The sequence below is a fragment of the Glandiceps talaboti genome, chromosome 17, assembly GCF_964340395.1.
Source record: "Glandiceps talaboti chromosome 17, keGlaTala1.1, whole genome shotgun sequence".
Classification (NCBI taxonomy): Eukaryota; Metazoa; Hemichordata; class Enteropneusta; family Spengelidae; genus Glandiceps; species Glandiceps talaboti.
This window is the reverse complement of record NC_135565.1, coordinates 14,235,418-14,256,800: the sequence shown is the minus strand read 5'-3', so window position 1 is coordinate 14,256,800 and position 21,383 is coordinate 14,235,418. Positions and strand designations below refer to the sequence as shown.

The window sequence follows — 21,383 nt, the reverse complement described above, 5'->3', positions numbered from 1 at the left end:
TAGCATATTTCAAGAGGAAGGGGTAACAATTGAGCTTATTCCCAAAGTACCACGATAGGTAAAATTTGAATTAAGTGGTATTAGTTGAATCAAAGTTTGAGGGAAACTCCCTCCGAACCCAAATTTTTGAATTTCAAGGACTATAAAAAGAATGCTTTCTGGTGCTATTTTAACGTGTAAAATTTTGAGTAGCCCCCCCCCCCCCCCCCCCCCTTTCAATCCCCAGTTTTTGCCCCGGGAGTTTTTGGGTGACCCGCCAAAATTCCTCCGACCCCCCCCCCCCCGGTCGTAAATATTGACGTCTCCCATATCAAATTTGACATTCGATGTCCTTCCATTAATTTACGAGCTCCAAAAGTTTCACTTCTCAAGCACGTGGCATCGATACATCGTGTGCACGTGTCGACTTGTCACTGATGACCTCAGAGGTCACGTTTTGGTCATGTGATTTAACGTTACCAGTGTGGTCAGCTGACATGCAGTCACTGTTATTCTACCGTCCGCGATGGCCGTGAATGAACAATACTTGTCTTGTTGTCCAGTCTTCAGCTTCCGGGTGTAACTGAAAATAGATTTATTGAGAACCAGAAGTACCTTGATTGGTTTACGATTGATTTTTTGTTCACTGAAGACCCAGTACATCTTATCCTCTGTGATCGTAGTCCACAGTGTCCTAGTAATGGATAGCGTAAACATCGAGTCAGCTCCGTTGAGCGACAGCTACCCAGGAACAACAGGTAAGAAAGATCGCACGTACAATGTCCCGCATGTACAATGCATTACGCCTACGGAAATCTGAGCAAACGGATCGACCCTGATTTTGAAGAGCTGAAGAAATGACATTGGCTAGACATTTTTTCACTATGCTAATATTCGGCAAAGACTTTTGTTTGATCGGATCACTCGCCTGTTGCTCACACTACATACTAGAATTTTTTTTATTGTCAAATAAAAAAGTATCGAAAAGTTTCTCTTTTCACAATCTTTCAATGTCTCTGTGAAAGCATGGAAGGATACAATGTACGTACATAGTGAAAGCTAACTATCTACGTTTTCAAGGGCTATAATTTAGGCCCGGGTATAAAGGAAGTGTAAGTAACCTACGATTAGTTCGACTACACTGTTTGAAACGTCGCATTGCAAGCTCCCCACTGGAGTCAAGGCCTTGATTGCACCTCAAACTAGTACGTGTTGGTTCAATAAATGGACGTGTTACACCTAATCACTATACTAGTAACATCCATGGTTCAATGGTTGTCTGAGTGAACCACAAGCACATGGCACAGACTCAGCAGAGTATGCTTCATTTGTATAAAATCCGTTGGCGCCGATAACTCGCCCATCTCACTAATACATCCACATGATCTCACTCAGACACCCATACCTCAACATTAATGCCGACCATGGAAGTATAACCCACGTGGGTGTTATACTTCCATGTGCTGACCAAAGCTTTGACCATTGATCTTGATTTACCATAGATATATACATGTATATATACCATGTCATGGCTTTATACTTTTTGAAAAGTGTCACACATTTTTGCCAATTATGAATTCATTCCAAACATTTTTACTTGACATTGTGTTCTGCAATTTCTATGAAACTATAATATAGTTGGCAAGGATTTGATATGACAGTTTTGATAAGCCTGTGTGCCCACTAGAAATGAAAATGAAAGTAAGGAGTCGAGTTGTGAGAAATTGGATGTTAAATCATGTAACATACCTGTCATGTCAATATTATTGTAATAATATAATTTCAGTATAATTGTACATTGTTAAATCCAGCGTTTAATGCACTATATATTTTTTCGCCAACACAAAAGCTAAATGCATGCAAAAGTCCACTACATTTTAGTCTAAAATTAAAATATCAGCAAGCATATAATTTTTAAATTTCACATATTGTAAATGATTGTGTATAGGGTCAAAATGCAATTATGATCCACATATAATACGTACTTAGAGTGCGGCATTATATTGTATTATACTTCTTCCTTTATAAGGATGTGATGGCACCAAAAAGAGGTGTTAGTTTGTTCAGATTTATACTAACTTTTGTTTAATTTACTGTACATAGTACAATATATGCATTTTCTGAAAATGTTTTATTCAAAGTTATGTAACTATTATGTTAACAAAATGTACATGTAAGTTAATTCTCTCTCTCTTTCTCTCTCTCTCTCTCTCTCTCTCTCTCTCTCTCTCTCTCTCTCTCTCTCTCTCTCTCTCTCTCTCTCTCTCTTTCTCCGTACAGTTCCTAGGCAACAAGGAGATCCTGAACAAACACTTCCAAGGCAACAAGGAGATCCTGATAGCATCTCTATTAATAGTGATAATGTAACAAATGTATCCCGTCAACAACAACACCACCACCGACAAGATGGTCCATATAATTGGAGAGAGAGAGACGATATGGTGGATGGCTTTGTTGTGGTTGGACCATTACCAGAAAATGAAATTGAAGCCCAAAGAGTACACCAGAACTACATGGTAAGGATGCCGATGTTAATATTTATTCATGAAAGTGATATTTCATTCAATATTATCCCCTCCAGGTAGGGCAAGTACAAGTGTGAAAGGAGCTATGCATGTTCTGTGAGTGGAAAGACAAACCAAGCATAAGGAAGAACTACAATTATTAGACTCTAATTTGCATCCAAGACAGCTACTATTATCTATTCCTTCCAGGGGGTCAGACCCAACTAGCCCTACCTATTTTCTGACTCCTGTTATCTGAATTCATTCTTTTCCCTTTTGATATAATTGTGATGTTGATTAATTTATTTATTGGGGATAATAAATCAATTTCAATTTCAATATTTTCAAGCTGAGTGAAGATAACTATTTGGGATTAATATAATTATATCCATGCAAAACTATGGAAAATCAGGAAAATTAATGGCTGTCATAATTATAATAAGAATATACATCTTTGTTTAGACTCAATAGCATGATAGGTAAATGTCTTTTTGGAGATAGACTACTCAAGTTATTATTATTCCAAGTAGAGACCTAAATCTATACCAGTTCCTAGTTACATTTTTGTATACAGCTGGGTTAACTGGAGCACAGTCATGGTTCAAATCTTGCCTAAGGACTCTAGCCATTCAGAAACAAACGTCAGAACCTTCACTAAGTAAATCTTGTAGGTACAAATATTTGTTGATTAAAAGAAATTTTATTCATCACTGTAGTTATTAGAAATTGTACCAGATGGCTTAATGTGTCATGGTGAATAAATTACCATCATGTGGTATTTACTAATACTATAAGGACTCAGTGTCCACCTGTCTGTCATATGTCTACTAGTAATACACAATGTGGTTTCTCTTTCAGTTTGGTTACAAGAAGTGGAAGAGTCATGTGACCAGCAGACCATTGTCAGAAAGGTCAGATGTTGTCAAAGAACTTTATGCCGAGCCAAAGAGTGTGAAACCGTCAGTTTGTAAGTATAAATATGAAATGTTATCAAAAAATAATTTAATTTATCAATGAACAAAAAGTGTCAAATTGTGTCTGTAAGTATATAAGAAATATCACATCAAAATATAATTAAATGTATTATCAAACAAAAGTGACAAATTGTGTCTGCAAGTGTAAATATGAAATATCACATCAAAATATAAATTAGTGTATTGGCCAACAAAAAGTGTCAAATTGTGTGTGTAAACTTGTGTAAATATGAAATATTATATCAAAACATATTTTAGTGAATTGGTGAACCAAAAAGTGTCAAACCATTTTTTTGGAAGTATAAATGCAAACAAGTCATATCTAATCACAATTTATGGAAGTAATAAACCAGAAAATCTGACACCATTGTCAGTTATTAGAGATATAATCTACATTATGACTTAATTTAGTGTCACGGTGATAATAATTAATCAAAAAATGTCAAACTGTCTGTAAGTATAAATATGAAATGTCAAAACATAATATAGTATATTGCCAAACAAAAAGTGGCAAACCATTGGTGTGTTCAAAGTATAAATTTGAAATATTTGTTGGTTATGCCATTTTGTAGTGTCACCATACATTTATATATTAAATAGGGAAGTAACACACACATGATATGTATTGAAATGGAAATGACAACCAGGATTACTTTTATCTACCCAGTTTATTTACAAATCACTTCCTGTATATACTTTTTAACTTTTTGCAATTTATTGAGTTACAGATATGAACTTTGTCTGTTATTTCACGTTTATTCTGTTAGGAAAACATACATGTACTTGTGACTAAAGTTGCTTTATTGATTAAAAAATCCAAAGTAAATATCAATATGGCCACTTTAATATACCCAAAAGTATCAAGATGTCCGAGTGCAAATGAAATACCACTGTAACCAGTGTACCAGGATTTGCTATTTTTGTAACATTGTAAAATACATTGGTTCTAGTGTACTTTTTGTTCTGTTCCTGATGCTGCATGCCCAGCTGTGATAAATTGATAACATTGTACATATAAGGGGTTGAGATCAATACTTCAATGTAGAATAAATAACTAAATTAGTTAGGCCTCACACCCCAACCCACCCCATCCCCCTTCCCCCTCTCCAACTACATCAGCCAAAATTGAAAATGTTTCAGACAGCACAATCAATTTCAAATCAGTATATTAGTAGTATGTAGTGCTATGAATATAAAGAAATATGTATTTTAAAAAAATCGTTCTTTTGTTGACACTACTTTACTTTATTGCCATGCATTTTACTATAGCAAAAATTCTTCCATTTCTCAATTTCACAACATTTTTTATAAATATTTGTATTTAGGGGTACAAAACAAATCCATTAAAAGTAAAATCAATTTTTAAGGATGAGAACTGAATTGACTCAACCCCCCCCCCCCCCCCCCAACCATAGAAGAATTTAGTTTTTTATCTTACATTGAACTACATGTATTGATCTCATCCCTAACATTCATTGATTCTAATGTACCTTAATTCCTGTTTATTCCACAGCATCCACAATAACACTTGGTAATCTTATCTACTGTTTGATGTTTGGATGGTGGCTGGCGTTGGTCTATCTTGTCATAGCATTTATTATGTTACTCACCATCATTGGCAGACCACATGGTAAGTCATCTATCACCATATCACACTGTCAACATCTTGCTATTGTAAAGTGTATGAGCAGTACCTTATTGGTATCATTGTGGTTGTATCAAACAGAGTGAGCGAACTCTTAACATGAAGCAGGATATAATATCTAGCTAACATTGGAAAGGGAGTGAGCGAACTCTTAACATAAAATCATGATATGATATCTAGCTAACATTGGAAAGAAAGTCTTTGGCTGTATTGTATGGGAAAAGAGAAGTTACATTTTGAATCAAGTGAATAGTTTTGTTTAAGTCATTTCCATGTGTTTCACTCAAGGTAAGGCCAAAATGTGACATTGTGCATGTCATTATTTTCCATTTTTCATGAAATCAATTAAATTCTGGGATTGGAATATCATTTAGCCCAGGGAGTTAGCTACCTGGCTTCAAAATGTCATTTGCCAGAACAACACTGAACTAGTACATGTATGTTGGGTTAGCTAAGCCTCTAGCCTCTAAACATAACATAACATAGCTGCATTGTGCATGCTATTATTGTCATAATATAAACCAAACTTCCTGTACATAATGGAAGATATAGGATGAAAGTGAATAGCACAGAAAGTGTCGACAACACCAGTTTCGTTTTGTGTCATTTTCCAGCTTTAGAACTTTACTATAAAATTTTTACCAGAATCTACAATATTAGTCTAGTCCCTACATTTGTATACTCACTACAAGAAAGAGATCGTAGAGAACAGTTATGCATATACATAGTAAATAGACTACATGTACTGCATGTACACCAATGTATAACTTATAAAAATGACTGCAATTATGTATTTACAAGGAATTGTATAACCATTGAGTGAAAATATTAAAAAATACGTACAGCAGCAGAGTTAAGCAGGAAGTAGTAAAACAAACAACAGAATATAAATGTAGTACACCCCTGACGATGTTAATGAGAGAGATGTCGACAAAAATTTTGGATTTGCTTCCAAGAAATATTTTGACTCTGTGAGTAGAAATTTCTTTACTAAGTAGGAACCCAGAGTCCATGAACTTTCATTCTCACAGAATATAAATTTGTAATGTACTATTTATAAGGAATTTTATAATGATTGAGTAAAAATAGAAACTGTAGGAAAATAAGAATAGAAAAAATAACCACAACAACAAAAGAAGTAAAAAAGAACAATAGAAAACCAAAGCACACCAACAAAAGAAGTAGAACATAAAAACAATAATGGAAAATAAACTACTATAGGCTATCAATCTACCAGTAGACATCACTTTATTTACAATGGTATGTATTGGTGCTGTGCCTTTCCTATAGTCAATGACTCTTTGACCTTTGACCTGTTTTGCAACAAATTTTGTTCTTTGACATGGTTTATTATTCATTCAAATAATCCTTATTTATTGAGTGATGTCACAGTTTCTGTTTCAAAAATGATTGTATTTATTTATTTATTGTTTGTTTGTTTGTTTGATTGATTGATTGATAATTTAATGTTGTATGACTGTTGAATAGAAAAGTGGTATCAAAGTTTGTTATACAATTTGAAATATGATGTCAATTTGAAATATGGAGTTTAATGACAATAAGCCATGCTATATGGATAACATGGTGTATAGTAAATACATAGACAAAATGGAACAGCAGAAACATGTGTGCTGTAGCTTAAGTGAAAATTTATACTCACAGTCAAAACAAATTTTGAGGCAAATCCCAAATTTTCGCATTCAAAAGTTGTTTGCCTCTGTGATGAGAATTTATAATAAATTATTGTTCGATACAATGAACCCAGATTTACTTAGTGAAGGTTCTCCAAAGATTATTGGATGTATCTAGAAGATTTATTTTACTTAGTGAAGGTTCTCCATAGACTATTGGAAGTATCGACAAGATTTACTTAGTGAAGGTTCATTCATTCTCATATTACAAAACTCATGAAAAGATCAATCTCAATGTGCATGTATGAAGGGCAAAGCAAGGTAAAGTTTACCGTCTGAATTGACAAAATAATTCATGAAAACCAGCTTTCACATACCGAAAATGATTGGAAATAAATGTTACACATAAAACCATAGTGGAGGGTCTATGATAAAACATGACTGTCATTAGAAGTCATTGTAGGACCTTGACAAACGTTTTAGGAGACTCAAAATGTGTTCTTGATGCTGTATTAAGATAAAGGTATATTGTTGCTGTCACACAAGACGTCCATTCATGTCTGTATTGTTATCAGCTAGTCAAATAGAACCCATAAAACAACATCGGTTTCAACACCAAACTATGCTACTCATTCAGGTGTTAGTCTGGCACTCCTTGTGGTCCACTGGTCATAACTGACTTCATTCAATTCCATGAATGAATCGATTGTTTAGTTGACATGGGTCTGTTGTTGTATCAGGTCATGACTTGTCTGTGAGGGCCATATCAAATTGACTTAGTTTTTTTAAAGAGAAGGGTCATTGTCCACTGCTATGGCTGTATACTGAATATTATAGTTCAAGGACACGTAACAATATAATGCAATCTTTCACATTAATCTACTTCATGTACCAGTTCTGTTAAGGCTGGACATTGTAAAACCTCAAAGTTCCTTTGGTTAAAAAATGACTTTTAAATTTTGTCATTTATTTAAACATATAAATAGTTTTAAAACTTGACTTAGATTCATGTACTAGGTGGGTATAGTATGTCTTCAATCTCAAATCATCTATGAGTTGAAAGAACTTGACTAATAAATACTGCTAGAATTGTCATTCATTCAAATTTCAAATCTTCAAATCTATAATTAGTTTCACAACTTGACTTTGATTCTCTACTTGCTGGAATGTAAATGTTTTAAATCTAACATCTTGATTTAAATAGAATTGACCATGGGATTCTGTAAAAACTAAATATCACTATTTGTTCAACTTCAAACAACAATCTTTTAGAAATAAAATTATGTACAACTACAAGTTAATATGTTAAAATATAATTCCCTTCCAATTAAACAAAATGTATGAAGAGGTTATTTCCAGACTACTGCAATAATTGTAATTTGTAATTGTGTGATTACTTTCTAATGGGGTTAAATTTGGTGGTGGTGGTGGTGGTGGTGGTGGTGGTGGTGGTGGTGGTGGTGGTGGTGGTGGTGATATGGGGGTGGGGGTGATATGGGGGTGGGGGTGGAAGGGGGGGGGGGGTTAAATTTTACATTGCAACCTGTAAATGAAAACGACCCATCATTAAACATAAAATATTAATTCAAATCCACTAAAATACAGTGAATTGGATGCAGATAAAATTTACAGTAGGCAACTTATACTAATGTGCAAATCTAGGACTGTCAAGTATTTGAACCCATGTGACCCTCACAGACTGTTTACATTCTAAAGGTCACAATGTTACTGAATAGACTAGTGTATGCAAAATTAGAAGTATATTAGTATAACCTATCAAAATCTGAAATGTGATTTGTAAATTTCAATTTTCTTCAGTAATGTGAAAGGTTAATTGAGGTTACATATTTAGATATGAGTTTATTCATTCAATAGTTTAAGTCACTGGCCCATATATACAGGAAATTTGTGAGAGGTACATGTAAGAAAGGAGACACAACACAAAAACTAGCATATATTAAACATGGACTTACAGTTCTATCTCTTAAAGCTGCATGACTGCAACTTAGACAGTTTTTGAAACTCTTTTATGAGATATATTGACTTTACTCATAATATTGTACATCCTGTACAGTATTGAAACTCAGGTGGATAAGCAAATCTATGTAGTGGTATACATAGTATGGTGCAATATATCCAATCAAATTAATATCTAGGTCCAAACCCAAAAATTGAACACCCAAATGAGTTACAAATTACACATATTATTATACTACTTATAGATAAAATAGACCGTCCACTAATTGACATATACAATGTCTAATTATTCATATTTTAACAATTTTCAGTGAATGTATTGTTGGTTGTGTGACCAAATTGAAAAAATAGTATTTTCCAGTTACAGCTACCGGTAGTACAGTTTCAAAGGTATATTAGCTGCAATGGGGACTATTTTTGGGGGTATTTTCTTTCATTTAAAAATACGTTAAAACTAATCTGTAAATGGTCCAATCCCTCTAATTAGAAGATTGACCTGTCTACTAGTCGTCAATATTACTCCAAAATGACATACAGGAGCTGTAAAACATTCGGCCGATTTACTTCTTTTCAAACCGCCCACCATATAAATATATGCAACAAATTTGGCTAGATTCTGAATTGTGTTGGCAAAAGTACAAAATATCAGAGTTGGAAATCCTAAAGTGACTTGTTACGATAATGGCACAATAAATAAATTTACATAATTATATTTTATTACAAATATATCATGATTGTTATTTACTGATGATCATTTGCTCTTAACTACCAATAACCAAGTGTTTATGTGTATCAAATTTCTTTCTTTCAGCAAGATTTTGTCTCAGGTTTGCAGGTTACTTTTTCTGGCCATTTGGAAAATTTGTCCAAGAGGTAAGTTTTTAACATAATAGTAGCAGTGTGACATGAAAACTGAGTTTTTATAACATACAAGATGGGGTAGGGACTACAACTACTGGAGAAAATAGGAAAGAAAACACACACACACACACACACACACACACACACACACACATTAGGTCACAAGCTTAACTCGAACTGGGCTTAATTACCATTTGGTAAAATCAAAATACAACACTTTGTGTCACTGCTTGTACTAAAACTATTAGTAACTTAATTGATAGCTTGTTGTGGCATATGATTAACAACTCAACTGAAATTGTAAATCAAAATTACAAAGATAGAAAGTTGTTATTTTTTTTTAAAGTAAATTTACCATCTTTCTGTCACACAGAATACAGAGTATACCAGTGTGTTGACATTTACACCCAGTAATTCAGGGTCCAGCAATACCAGTACAGCAAATTCTGTACAAGATGAAAATACCCCACTAGTTATCTCGGAGACAGACACACCCACTGGAAGGAGATATGTTAAAAAGAAAAACAATGAATATTGGGTAAGTACAAACAACAGAAATGAAAGCTGGATGGTCTCAATAAAACTCAACTCAAAGGGTTTCCAAAAGTTCTATCTTTCTCCTGTTAACAGAGTATCATCAGGTCAGAAGATACATGTATGTTCCAATGTTTTTGTTAAGGTACTTAATTGAGTGGTATTAAGTTTAAGTAAAATCTACCCCTCAAGTCAGTTCCCCTGGTTTTTAGGAAACTCTAAATTTTACCAAATTTGCCATTCTCTGTTATTAGAGTCCTAAAATATTCAAAGTCTATGTACCTAAGTTTGCCAGGTATTTGAGTGGAGTTCCCTCCGAATTAGGTATTTTGTATGGTAAATATGCCACTTTTACCAGATTAATACCCCATCTGTTACCAGGTTTCTCAACCTTTCAGCAAACTAAAACACTTGTATCCTAAATATACATTTATTGTATTAATTAATAACACTGTACATATGAATAGAGGAACCTTCTTCTATATTAGCTTAGTTTCAAATGAAATGTTTTTGGTAAGGTTGGGAACCTGTATAACAGAAAAAGGGTGAAATATGGTAAAAGAGGCATAATTTCCTAATACATGCATTATACCATACCGTAATACTGGTGGGGACCCTGGTAAAATGACAGGGAAACTCAGGTAGATTTTACCTACTTACCACTCAACATACTGATGAAGCTTAATATGAAATCATGTACTTAACTTTATGTGATGTTGCCATTTTATTTTTAGCCTTTCAGTTTTTGTATTTTTATAATATTTTGTGTTTTCTATAAGTTTATTTGTAAATTTATTCACAAATCTATTATGTATTATCTTTGTTTTACAGAGGCGTGTAGAGACCTACGTATGGTTAATATTTGGTGTACCAATCTTAGTTATAGTACATGCTATTATATTCTTTTTTACATGGATGCTGGTCATCTTTATTCCTATTTCAAAGGTAACGTCAGTTCATTTCAAACTAATATATAATCTGTAATTCTCTAATGGGCATAAGCTGAGTTTATAACTTGGGCTCTTTACATTAAGCATGATCCCCCAATGACAAGTCTGAGGTAACTGAGACTAGACATTGTAATGAAAACTGTGGAAATTATGGATACAATACATGCATAGGTTCAATTTTAGCTCCATGATTATGACATTATTTTTATATATGTAAACAAAAATGTGAATGTGTTATATACTTCATTAAATTCATTTTTTTTTCTGTATTGTTTACTCTACAGGTTAATAGCATAGCAATTAAAAAGTTGTTATTTCTTCCACCTGAGAGTGTAAGGATTGACAACAGTAGTATGGTAAGTTGACAACAATACATGTGTTCAATGATTTGGTATTAGATTACATTAGATTATATATTAAATTTATTTTGGTGAATCAACAAAATTGATAGAAGAGACACAAACTGGAAACTGATATAAATTGGCAAGTTTTTGGGTTAGTTTGACTGTTTCTGCTTCGTCTTCTATATTCTATACTGTATACACACCAACAAGTATTATTAACACAGAGACATAATACTGGCAGTGTCCTTTTCTCACTGCCCTGCGATTTTCAAGGCATGGCCATTGTAGTTTCCTTAGCATATCAGATACACTGGCTCCCCTTGTGAAGTTTCCAGTGACAAACCAAGTTGCCTTGCATTGATTTTTTTCAACTTAACATTTGCCAACTTTGATGAATTGGTCCCAAATACTCGGGTAATATTTGAGATGTGGTCATACCAGGGACATATAAACTACACACTTTATGTTGTAGGTTGTTCTGTATTGATAAACTATTTTTTAAAAAAAGCTAAGGAATTTAAAGGATCTATCTGACTGCAAAACCTGACTACAGTGTCATGTTTATTTTCTAATTTGATATGTGATATTAAGTTCACTTCTGCTGGCAACCAGTAGATTAATATCAATTTGGTATCAAAAGATTTGATATTATCAGACTCGTTGTTATATCTTCATTGATCAGTCACTAATTCTTTTCTTGTTTCTGTACAGAACAGAGACAGTCTGTGAATGAGGTGATACTATATACTTTAGTACCGAGCAATTCTTTTCTTGCTTACCCACAGAATGGAACCAGTTCATACCCTTGATGTGTTACTATGTACTTACTAAGCAATTCTTTTCTTGTTTATTTACAGAACGGAGACAGTTCCTATTCTGAGGTGGTACTGTGTACTTACCAAGCTGTTAATTTTTATTACTATAAATACACAGTAGATGGCATGAATGTTATACTAGTTAGTATCCTTTTGTATATACCAATATAAACTCACATAATTATTTTATGGTCAGTCCATATAAAGCGATAGGTTGCAATTTAGGTTTAAGTGAATTGGTTGTAATTTAGGTGTTGCAATTTAAGCAAATTGGCTGCAATTTAGAGTTGTGGGATATATGTGGTAGAATAGAAGATGGGTGATCTGTTGACAAGTTACAGGCTACACGTTACATGATTGATGATACTGCCCCCTAGTGGTCAACTGTAACTAGTGAACTGCAAAACATTAGCTAGGATTGATAGTACTGCTACCTAGTGGCCATCAAATATAGCTATTGAAAAGTCATTCTGTGGAGGATGATCTATCCTGACTGATCATATTGCCATGGCTGTAACTAAGGATTCATATTTATGATCGTCGGCATCATACTGCCACCTAGTGGTCAACTGTTATAATAGTTGATAATAGTGACTGTTCAGTTGAGACATTGACCACTAACTGGTAATACAATGATAATCTTCAAAGAATTCACCACTAGGTGATGATGTAATCAACTTATTATGAACATTTTGTAATTTTCCTTGACCAAGTTACTTTTCAAGATATGCTTCCATTTGTTGTGGTTGCTTTACTTTATGGATACATTGACCAAGATGACAGTATAACTGCTTCCAATGTGGTAAGTCTAATAACATACTCAAAATTATTCAAATGTTATATAACCATTTATGTGTGATTAGTACCCCAAAGTTGGAACTATTACAGTGGGCTCTGTCAAACTGTCTGCCTCTGTGATCTTAATATGTTCATTTTCTGATGTACAATCCACATTCAGACAACCCAGGCACAAAGGTGACATATCATATGAGGACATATGCAGGTCACTTTGCTTTGAGGCATATGCAAATTTCACCAGATGGCGGCCATATTTGTTCCTACGGTAGTATTAAAAATCATACTGCATAACTTAAGAAATGGTAATGCATAGAAACTCCATTCAAGTGTCTACCCCATATTGTCAGGTACAAGCTTTCTTTTAAGACCTTGACCTTTGATATAGTCAATTTCATGTGTTATTTTCACAGAGAGTCAGACAGAAATAAACTATTTGAGAGGGGACTGTGTGTTCTATTATAAACTTCTTTCATCTCTTGTGATATTTTATCAGTTGTAATGTTATAGATACATGTAGACCACCGCATAAAGCATTGATGTCGAGTTTCTGTTATTTTGATTTATAGAAATTTATCTTATCTCTGCTTGCCATCATACCCCTTGCCTACTACATTGGCATGGCGATAGCCAGGTAAGTGTAACTCATCCAACAACAAACATGCATAATTTATATAATTTTTTCAAATTTTTTAAAATTGAAAATATCATTGCGAAAGGTAACATAAAAAAAATCATGCAACCATCTGATAATGTGAACATTGCCACACTAAATAACTGTAAAAATGGTTTTATTGTTCAACCATTATTTGCATCTCAGTTTACACTTTCAAGGCAATTATCATATCATGTATCACATATTGTATTGCATCATGTATCATATCGTATTACATTCAACGTCCTTTAATACACAAGCTGTCATTGGTCAGAATCGAATCACAAGACCTTCTTTAAGGACACTGTGACCCGTGTGGTGATATTGCCTGCATGTGTAGAGACTATTGCCCGGCACTATTGTCCACTGAAGTTATTCCGATTATTGCAAATCTATTCCGTGCATGTGTTCCAGTGTTGTGTGCTCAAGATGACCAAATCACTATACATGTACAGTGAAACACACAAGCTTATTTGTTGTAAAAATCTGAATAAATTTACATATAAAGGAGCTGTGGGGACACTAGAGCTCCTACAAATAATGCCATGTCTGCATTCTATAGCTATCTGCAGCATGAAAACTTTTCATGCAGTACCACTTTCAACATGAATTTAATCAGTTCATCTGGTATATTTTAGTATTGCAGCACAGAGTACATTTGCTGTTGGTGCCATATTGAATGCAACCTTTGGTTCTATAGTAGAATTAACACTGTACATCACGGCATTGTTACATGGTAAAAAGACTGACAATCATCATTGCTACTCTGAACTAGTTAAATCTGCACTTACAGGAACTATATTGGCAACAGTCTTATTTATACCAGTAAGTATATTATAGTCTATTTCACTGGTTGGATTGGTGGGTGGGTGTTTGGGTGGGTTGGTGGATGGATGGATGATTGTGTAGATGGATGGATTGATGGATGGATATCGTATGTAGATGGGTGGGTGAGTGAGTGGATGGATGGATGGTTAGATGGATGGATGGTTGGATAGAGGGATGTATGCCAGGTGGTTTATTTTGAAATTATAACTTGTTAACCTTACAGGGTCTGTGTAAGATCATTTGTGGATCATGGAAAGACATTTTATAAATAAAGTACACTTTCTTAACCTTACAGGGTCTGTGAAAGATCATTTGTGGATCATGAGAAGGCATTTTACCATAAAAGTATATCTTATTAACCTTATAGGGTATGTGTATGATTGTTGGTGGGCTCAAACACCATGAACAAAGATTTAATTGGAGGTCAGCTGGCGTCAGCTCAGCGTTATTGTTTGTTTGTGTCGCTGGTGCCTTTGCTCCAACCATGTTTTCCAAGGCCTATGGAATTCTTGTATGCAGTGTAAGTAGTACATAATTACATTTATTTATCTATTCATCATTCCTATACGGAGTACTATTTTAGTGCACATCACTGTACTCCCAATGAACCCTGTTGCAAGATGTACAAACAAACACATGTCCACCACAGGGGGAAAAATGTGCACACAGACGTGCTTTGTGAGTTTGTCATCTTAACTTGTGCTCATGATGTCAAACTTGGCCTTCCTGTGGCTATGTGTGTTTCATTGTATAATTCATAACTTGTAACATATCTGAGGACTAATAAGAGTTTCAATTGAAATATTTGAAAGAATATGTATTTTTCAAAATTGACATTTTTAAAAAAAATCAAAATTGCAAAATTATTGTTGTGTTCTTTAATTTGACAACTTTTGATTTGTGTCCATATGCCAGATATACTAGACATTGTCTTCAATAATGACTTTTCTTTTCTTTTCTATTCTAGGGATGTAGTCTTACTAATATGACACAAGCGGATTATATTACACCTAATGATACATTTACATGTGCCCACTGTATATCACAACCGGTAAGTTATACAATCACAAGAAAGAGTTGTATGTGAAATACTGCCCTCTATGGTCACACTTGTAGATATTTCTGGGTTGTATCCACTACAAGTTGAAGTGATAAGACTAACTACTACACAAACACTTGATGACCTTGGCAGATTTTCTGGAAAATATAGATTCCAAAATGATTCCGTGAATTGGTCAAAACAATGACAATAATCATAGTAACAGTGGCAATGATCATAGTAACCATAACAACAACAGTGAACACAGCAATAGTGAAGAAGCAACAGTATGGTATACTACCAATGTCCATAGCAACTTGAACAATACATAGGGACTATGACAACAGTGACAGTGACCATAGCAACTGCAAACTGATAGTTTTATTAAGAATCAAAACATGGCCTTAGTGTATTCAAATGTAGTCAAAAAGTGTGCCAAATTAAATGCTACTTTTAATGTTATTTTTATCTTTCACTCAACAACTCAACTCTGAATAGTTAAATAATAATTCTTTTCTTCTCTGTCTATTTGTTGTAGTTTGATCCCTCCACTGACATGTTTAAGGATCACATTGAACCATTAATTTATACGTGTACAGCATTATTACCACTGGCCTACATAGTAGGTTTACTATTTACACTTAAAACTCATAAACACATCCATAGAATTCCTGTAGAAACCGTCAAACAAGATGGAGAAGAGGTAGCAGTAAAAAGTAAGTAAACTACTGTACCCTTGAATGACAGTATCTTCTAGTGGGTCAAATTGATACTAATGTGAGTCACTACATTATAAAGGGTAAGCACTAGGCAAGCTGGGGGGTATAAAGGGCCCCCTAACTTCATGGGGATAATTGTCAAATTTTGAGTGGGTGCAGTGTTTTCTGCTGCACTTTCACTCACTATGCTCTTAATAGTAAAGCCGCAGAGAACACTGAAAGCACAAGTGCAAATATCCAGATTATGTGACACTTGTATTCACACGTCATGAGGTTCTGTCATATTATGTTATTTGTAAATTAAAAAGTTATCCTTATATATGTATCATTTCTTACAGCTCAAGGTCATGATCATGGTACGGCACATTGGTCAAGATTAAAGAGTTTCATTATTCTCCTTGTTTCCACTATTTTGATGTCTTTATGTGCAGAACTTGTTACAGAAAATATCTCACCAATTCTAGAAAAATCTCACGTGTCTGAAGTAAGACAGTACTCTTTGAATCAATGGCGTGTGTGTCTGTGTGTGTGTGTGTGTCTGTGTGTGTGTGTGTGTCTGTGTGTGTCTGCATGTGTGTGTGTGCATGTGACTGAGTTATAGAGTGGGTAGTTGGGTAACAGGATGAATGAGGGAGGGTCGGTGGGTGGGTGAGTGAGGGATCATTAGTTTATAGGTGTGTGTGTATGTATGTACATGTATGTATGTATGTATTTGTTTATTCAGTTATTTATTTATTACCAATGCATCCATAGATTGATTTTCATGCATTTAAATAACATAAATGAAAATACACAGCATAGAGATAGAATGTGACTCAAAACACATTTAAACGATTGACAGATTACATTGTTTTGATTTCACTCTTGAGGATAAAGTTCTCACGATATGTTTAGACTCTTTCACCTGCTACATCATTACTCTAAATGTCGGTATTTTCGTCCTAAAATATTACTATGTGTTTGTTTGTTTGTTGACAGTATTTCATTGGAGTAACTTTACTAGCTCTAGTGCCAGATATTCCTGAAATTGTAAACGGAATACAGTTTGCCTTACAGAACAACATGACATTAAGGTATGTTGACATGTTTATCGTTTTTATTTGAAATTGTTGTAAACATATAGTTACAAAGTCTAATAATATGTAGATTTGGTAAACAATCCAACCTGTGCATGCTCAGATACAAAGGACTTAATTATAAGTGTGACAATTGTTTGTTTCTTAATGTGTTTGTTTGTTTGTTTGTTATTACAGTATAGAGGTCGGTTGTTCCATTGTTGTACAAGTGTGTCTACTGTTTGAGTGTTAATTTGTTTGTTTATTTGTTTGTTTGTTTGTTATTACAGTATAGAGGTTGCTTGTTCCATTACTGTACAAGTGTGTCCACTGTTTGAGTGTTAATTGTTTGTTTGCTAATTTGTTTGTTTGTTTGTTATTACAGTATAGAGGTTGGATGTTCCATTGCTGTACAAGTGTGTCTCCTACAGATGCCAGTCCTTGTCATAGTCAATGCAATTTATGTAAGTCAGAAATATTTTATTTAGATCAGTGAATGGGTTATATAGAGTGGGTAGTTGGGTATGTGGCTATATGTACTGTAAAGCAATATTATCCCTTAATTTGACACATATGTATGTGTACTATGGTCTTGCAAGTATGGCTAGAGAGAACACAGTAAAATATATACCCCAAGTATGCTACACTTGTACTCACTCTCCACAGGGTTTTGTTATTATTAAAATAATGTTTGTCCAAAAAAGCAAATTTATTTATATTCAAATCATTCTGTACTGTATTCATGCAATTTCACCTACAAGGAATGGTCCTGCACACAATTGTATAACATTTGCATTCAGGTATGCAATAATGTTTGCAGTATTATATTGCATGGCAGTGCAAAGATCACCAGTATACATTTGTACATGCAAGTAGTCACTGAACAGGTAGATATGTGATAATATAACAGAATGCCATGGCCTCACAATGTTGGTGGGGCATGGCCTCACAATGTATAGTGTGGCATGGCCTCACAATCATGGTACGGTGGAACATGGCCTCACAATCAAGGTATGGTGGGGCATTGCCTCACAGTGTATGGTGGGGCATGACCTCACAATGTATGGTGGGGCATTGCCTCACAATGTATGGTGGGGCATGGCCTCACAATGTATGGTGGGGCATGACCTCACAATCACAGTATAGTGGGACATGGCCTCACAATCATGGTATGGTGGGGCATGGCCTTACAATCATGGTATGGTAGGGCATGGCCTCACAGTGTATGGTGGGGCATGACCTCACAATGTATGGTGCAGCATGGCATCACAATCATGGTATGGTGGGGCATGGCCTCACAATCATGGTATAGTTGGACATGGCCTCACAATGTATGGTGGAGCATGACCTCACAATGTATGGTGGGGCATGGCTTCACAATGTAATGTGGGGCATGGCTTCACTATGTATGGTGGGGCATGGCTTCACAATGTAATGTGGGGCATGGCCTCACAATGTATGGTGGGACATGGCCTCACAATCATGGTATGGTAGGGCACAGCCTCACAATTCAAACAGTTTATACATCCTATATTTATTGTTATAATTTCAGGATATCGACTTTGTGTTGATATTTAATGATCTACACCTGTGGTCAGTTATATTGAGTGTTGTCCTGGTCAACTATATGTTTATGGATGGCAAGTGTGATTACTTTCAAGGCAAGTACATGTCTTTGATTTAACTGTTCTTTATCTTTACTCATCATTGATATATTTATCATGTATCAGCACTCCTGAAGGAGGTTATGACTTAGGCAAACCAGTAACAATTCATTTATTGAAATTGTAATGTACTTTGTCATCTCTGTCATCTCTCTGTAAAAACATGAATGACACAACTCTAGCTAAATGTGTGCACACAGAACGTAAACATTTTAGACAATTTTGTTCCTGTGAAATTCAAGATTGACAGCATTATTACTCACTGCTACATTTCTTTTTTTTCCCCACTGTGACCTATTAGTGTGAGTGCATTTTTTTTAAAGAAATAAGTTTTGAGTGTATAATTTTCAAACAAAATTAATAGTTTGATTCTGCTCCCTATAGAAGCAGTTTGTGAGATGGCAAAGCAAAAACAGATCGATGTAAACAGGCAAGGTTTTTGAAACAGTGAAGCAAAAACAAATGTTCAGAATTTTTGGCATCTCACCAATTATGTTTGTTCTTTTTGTTTCCACAGGGTCAACCCTTGTGATTGTATACCTGATATTAATAGCAATGTACTTCTTTGCACCAAATCCACCTGGTTGTCCATAAAAACCCCAATACAGATAACAGCCAATGAAATTATACTATTCATCAAGATCACTTTGGGTCACCTGGTTAGCCAATTTAATAAGCCTATCAGTGACCTTCTTTTCAGCTAATTCCTAAAAGTGCAAACTATATATTGAAAGAACATTCTCCGCTATAGAATTCAAGTAGTCTACAGTCAACACTGTTGTTGGATAAGAAGTACTATGATCTACGTAGCTACATAGCAGACAATGAGCATGAAAGAGGTGATTTTTGGAACTGTGAAAACAGTTCTAGGTAAGGTAGTAATATGTAGTCACTTCAAAAACTGGATTCCAATATGGTAACTTGACTGTTACTAGTATTTAGTACTATTACGTAACCATAGGTTACTTGATTTTGCTTGAGATCATAATTTTCTGTTACGCTGCAGAAGTAAAAAAAAAAGTCATATACACTGAAGTTTTGAATTTGAGTTGATTGTAAAGCCTGTTTCATATTAGTGTTCAATGGCTTTGTTTGTACAACCGTGCATGCAGAAACCAATAAGAACTGCACATTCTACACTTTAAGATAACAATTTCTTGCTACATTGTTACAAAATAAAGTAAACCATTTTAATGTACTGCAACAAGATGCATACGCTTGGGCAGCAACATTTTTGGTGTCTGTAGTGTAGCACATCAGTTTATCTCATTTAGACAAAATTATTGGTTTTCGCATGATTGCATCAAACAGAGTCAGTGAACACTAACCTGCAATGTGCTGTAAATATATCATAATATGAATTGATTTGTACTATTTTTATTGTGACAATCAGCTAAAATCTAAATTTTTACTAAACTTTATTTATCAATAGAACAAATAAGTTGCTAGTATTCAATGCAATGTAGTCTGCAATGGACTCCAAGTCTTGGTACCTATAATAGTATTTTATCTTATGCTAGGGGGTCAAAATAGAACAAGCAGGTTTAGTTATTCTGACGCACACCTACATTAACACATGCATAGTGTGTGGAGTGAAAGTTGACAAAGGAATCAAATGATTGTTATATTTTTGACTTGCCTAGGTGGTCAAATTGTTTCAGATAACAAGAATTGAATTCCAGTTTCCATTGAAGGCCCCTGTCTGATAAGAATTAAAAAATATGGGTGACAAGAAATTTGCTGAGCAGAGAGTAGTAGATACCAGTACCAGAAGATAGATTAATGCAAGAACATGGGATTGAATCATGTACCTTTAACAGTACTTTAGGTAGACCTTTTTGTGTAACACAACCTCTTAAGGTCAAAGGTCATTTATGCGCATATAGATATTTATAAATGAACTTTTCATGGCAGCACATGCTATTTACAATATTACCAATTTTGTACTTTGTCATGCAAAGCCAAATTGTTGTTTGTTTTCAGACTTTTCTAACCCCAGTAGACAAGAAGAGAAATTTTATGTGTAGTCTCGAACTTATACTTTTCAAAAAAAACGTAAACTTTTGTGAGTATGTGAACTAATAGAAAAGTGCTGCAGTATTTAGTTATTCTGGAAATAATGTACACTTTTTACTCTGTGTATTGTTAATATGATACTTAACAACTCATTATTGTATCTCTTCACCCATAAATGTTCTCTCTAATGTCTATACTTCAACTCACTTGATGTGTGAAGCTTTTCTGTTGGGGGGGGGGGGGGGGGTAGGCTTGTAAAAATAAGACCTCAGATCTGTGCTCAGAAGGTTGTTGTACAAAAGTGGATGATGACACAATTCCTCTGGTGCACAGCTCTAGCAAGCCTTTGACAGTTCATGCCTTTTGTTTTAAAGTTAGTAGAATTGCCCAAGTGTTTG

The 21,383-nt window shown here is 34.5% G+C and overlaps 1 protein-coding gene across 1 annotated transcript; it reads left to right on the top strand.

The window, feature by feature from the left end:
- The first annotated feature begins 502 nt into the window (after window positions 1-502).
- LOC144448402 (uncharacterized) lies at window positions 503-21,194 on the top strand. The gene is made up of 20 exons (XM_078138633.1): window positions 503-737; window positions 2,260-2,495; window positions 3,342-3,450; window positions 4,971-5,087; window positions 9,522-9,583; window positions 9,945-10,109; window positions 10,937-11,050; window positions 11,340-11,411; window positions 12,257-12,359; window positions 12,940-13,016; window positions 13,579-13,643; window positions 14,303-14,489; window positions 14,860-15,012; window positions 15,460-15,543; window positions 16,070-16,247; window positions 16,589-16,734; window positions 17,229-17,323; window positions 17,691-17,769; window positions 18,858-18,966; window positions 19,487-21,194. Exons 1-20 carry the CDS (start codon window positions 680-682, stop codon window positions 19,561-19,563), a joined length of 2,286 nt encoding a protein of 761 aa, XP_077994759.1. The 5' UTR covers window positions 503-679; the 3' UTR covers window positions 19,564-21,194.
- The last annotated feature ends 189 nt before the right edge of the window (window positions 21,195-21,383 follow it).

Coding starts and splice junctions, on each gene's coding strand:
- LOC144448402 (XM_078138633.1), top strand. CDS start 680: ATGGATAGCGTAAACATCGAGTCAGCTCCGTTGAGCGACAGCTACCCA. Junction 738..2,259: donor CAGCTACCCAGGAACAACAG/GTAAGAAAGATC, acceptor TTCTCCGTACAG/TTCCTAGGCAACAAGGAGAT. Junction 14,490..14,859: donor CAACAGTCTTATTTATACCA/GTAAGTATATTA, acceptor TTAACCTTATAG/GGTATGTGTATGATTGTTGG.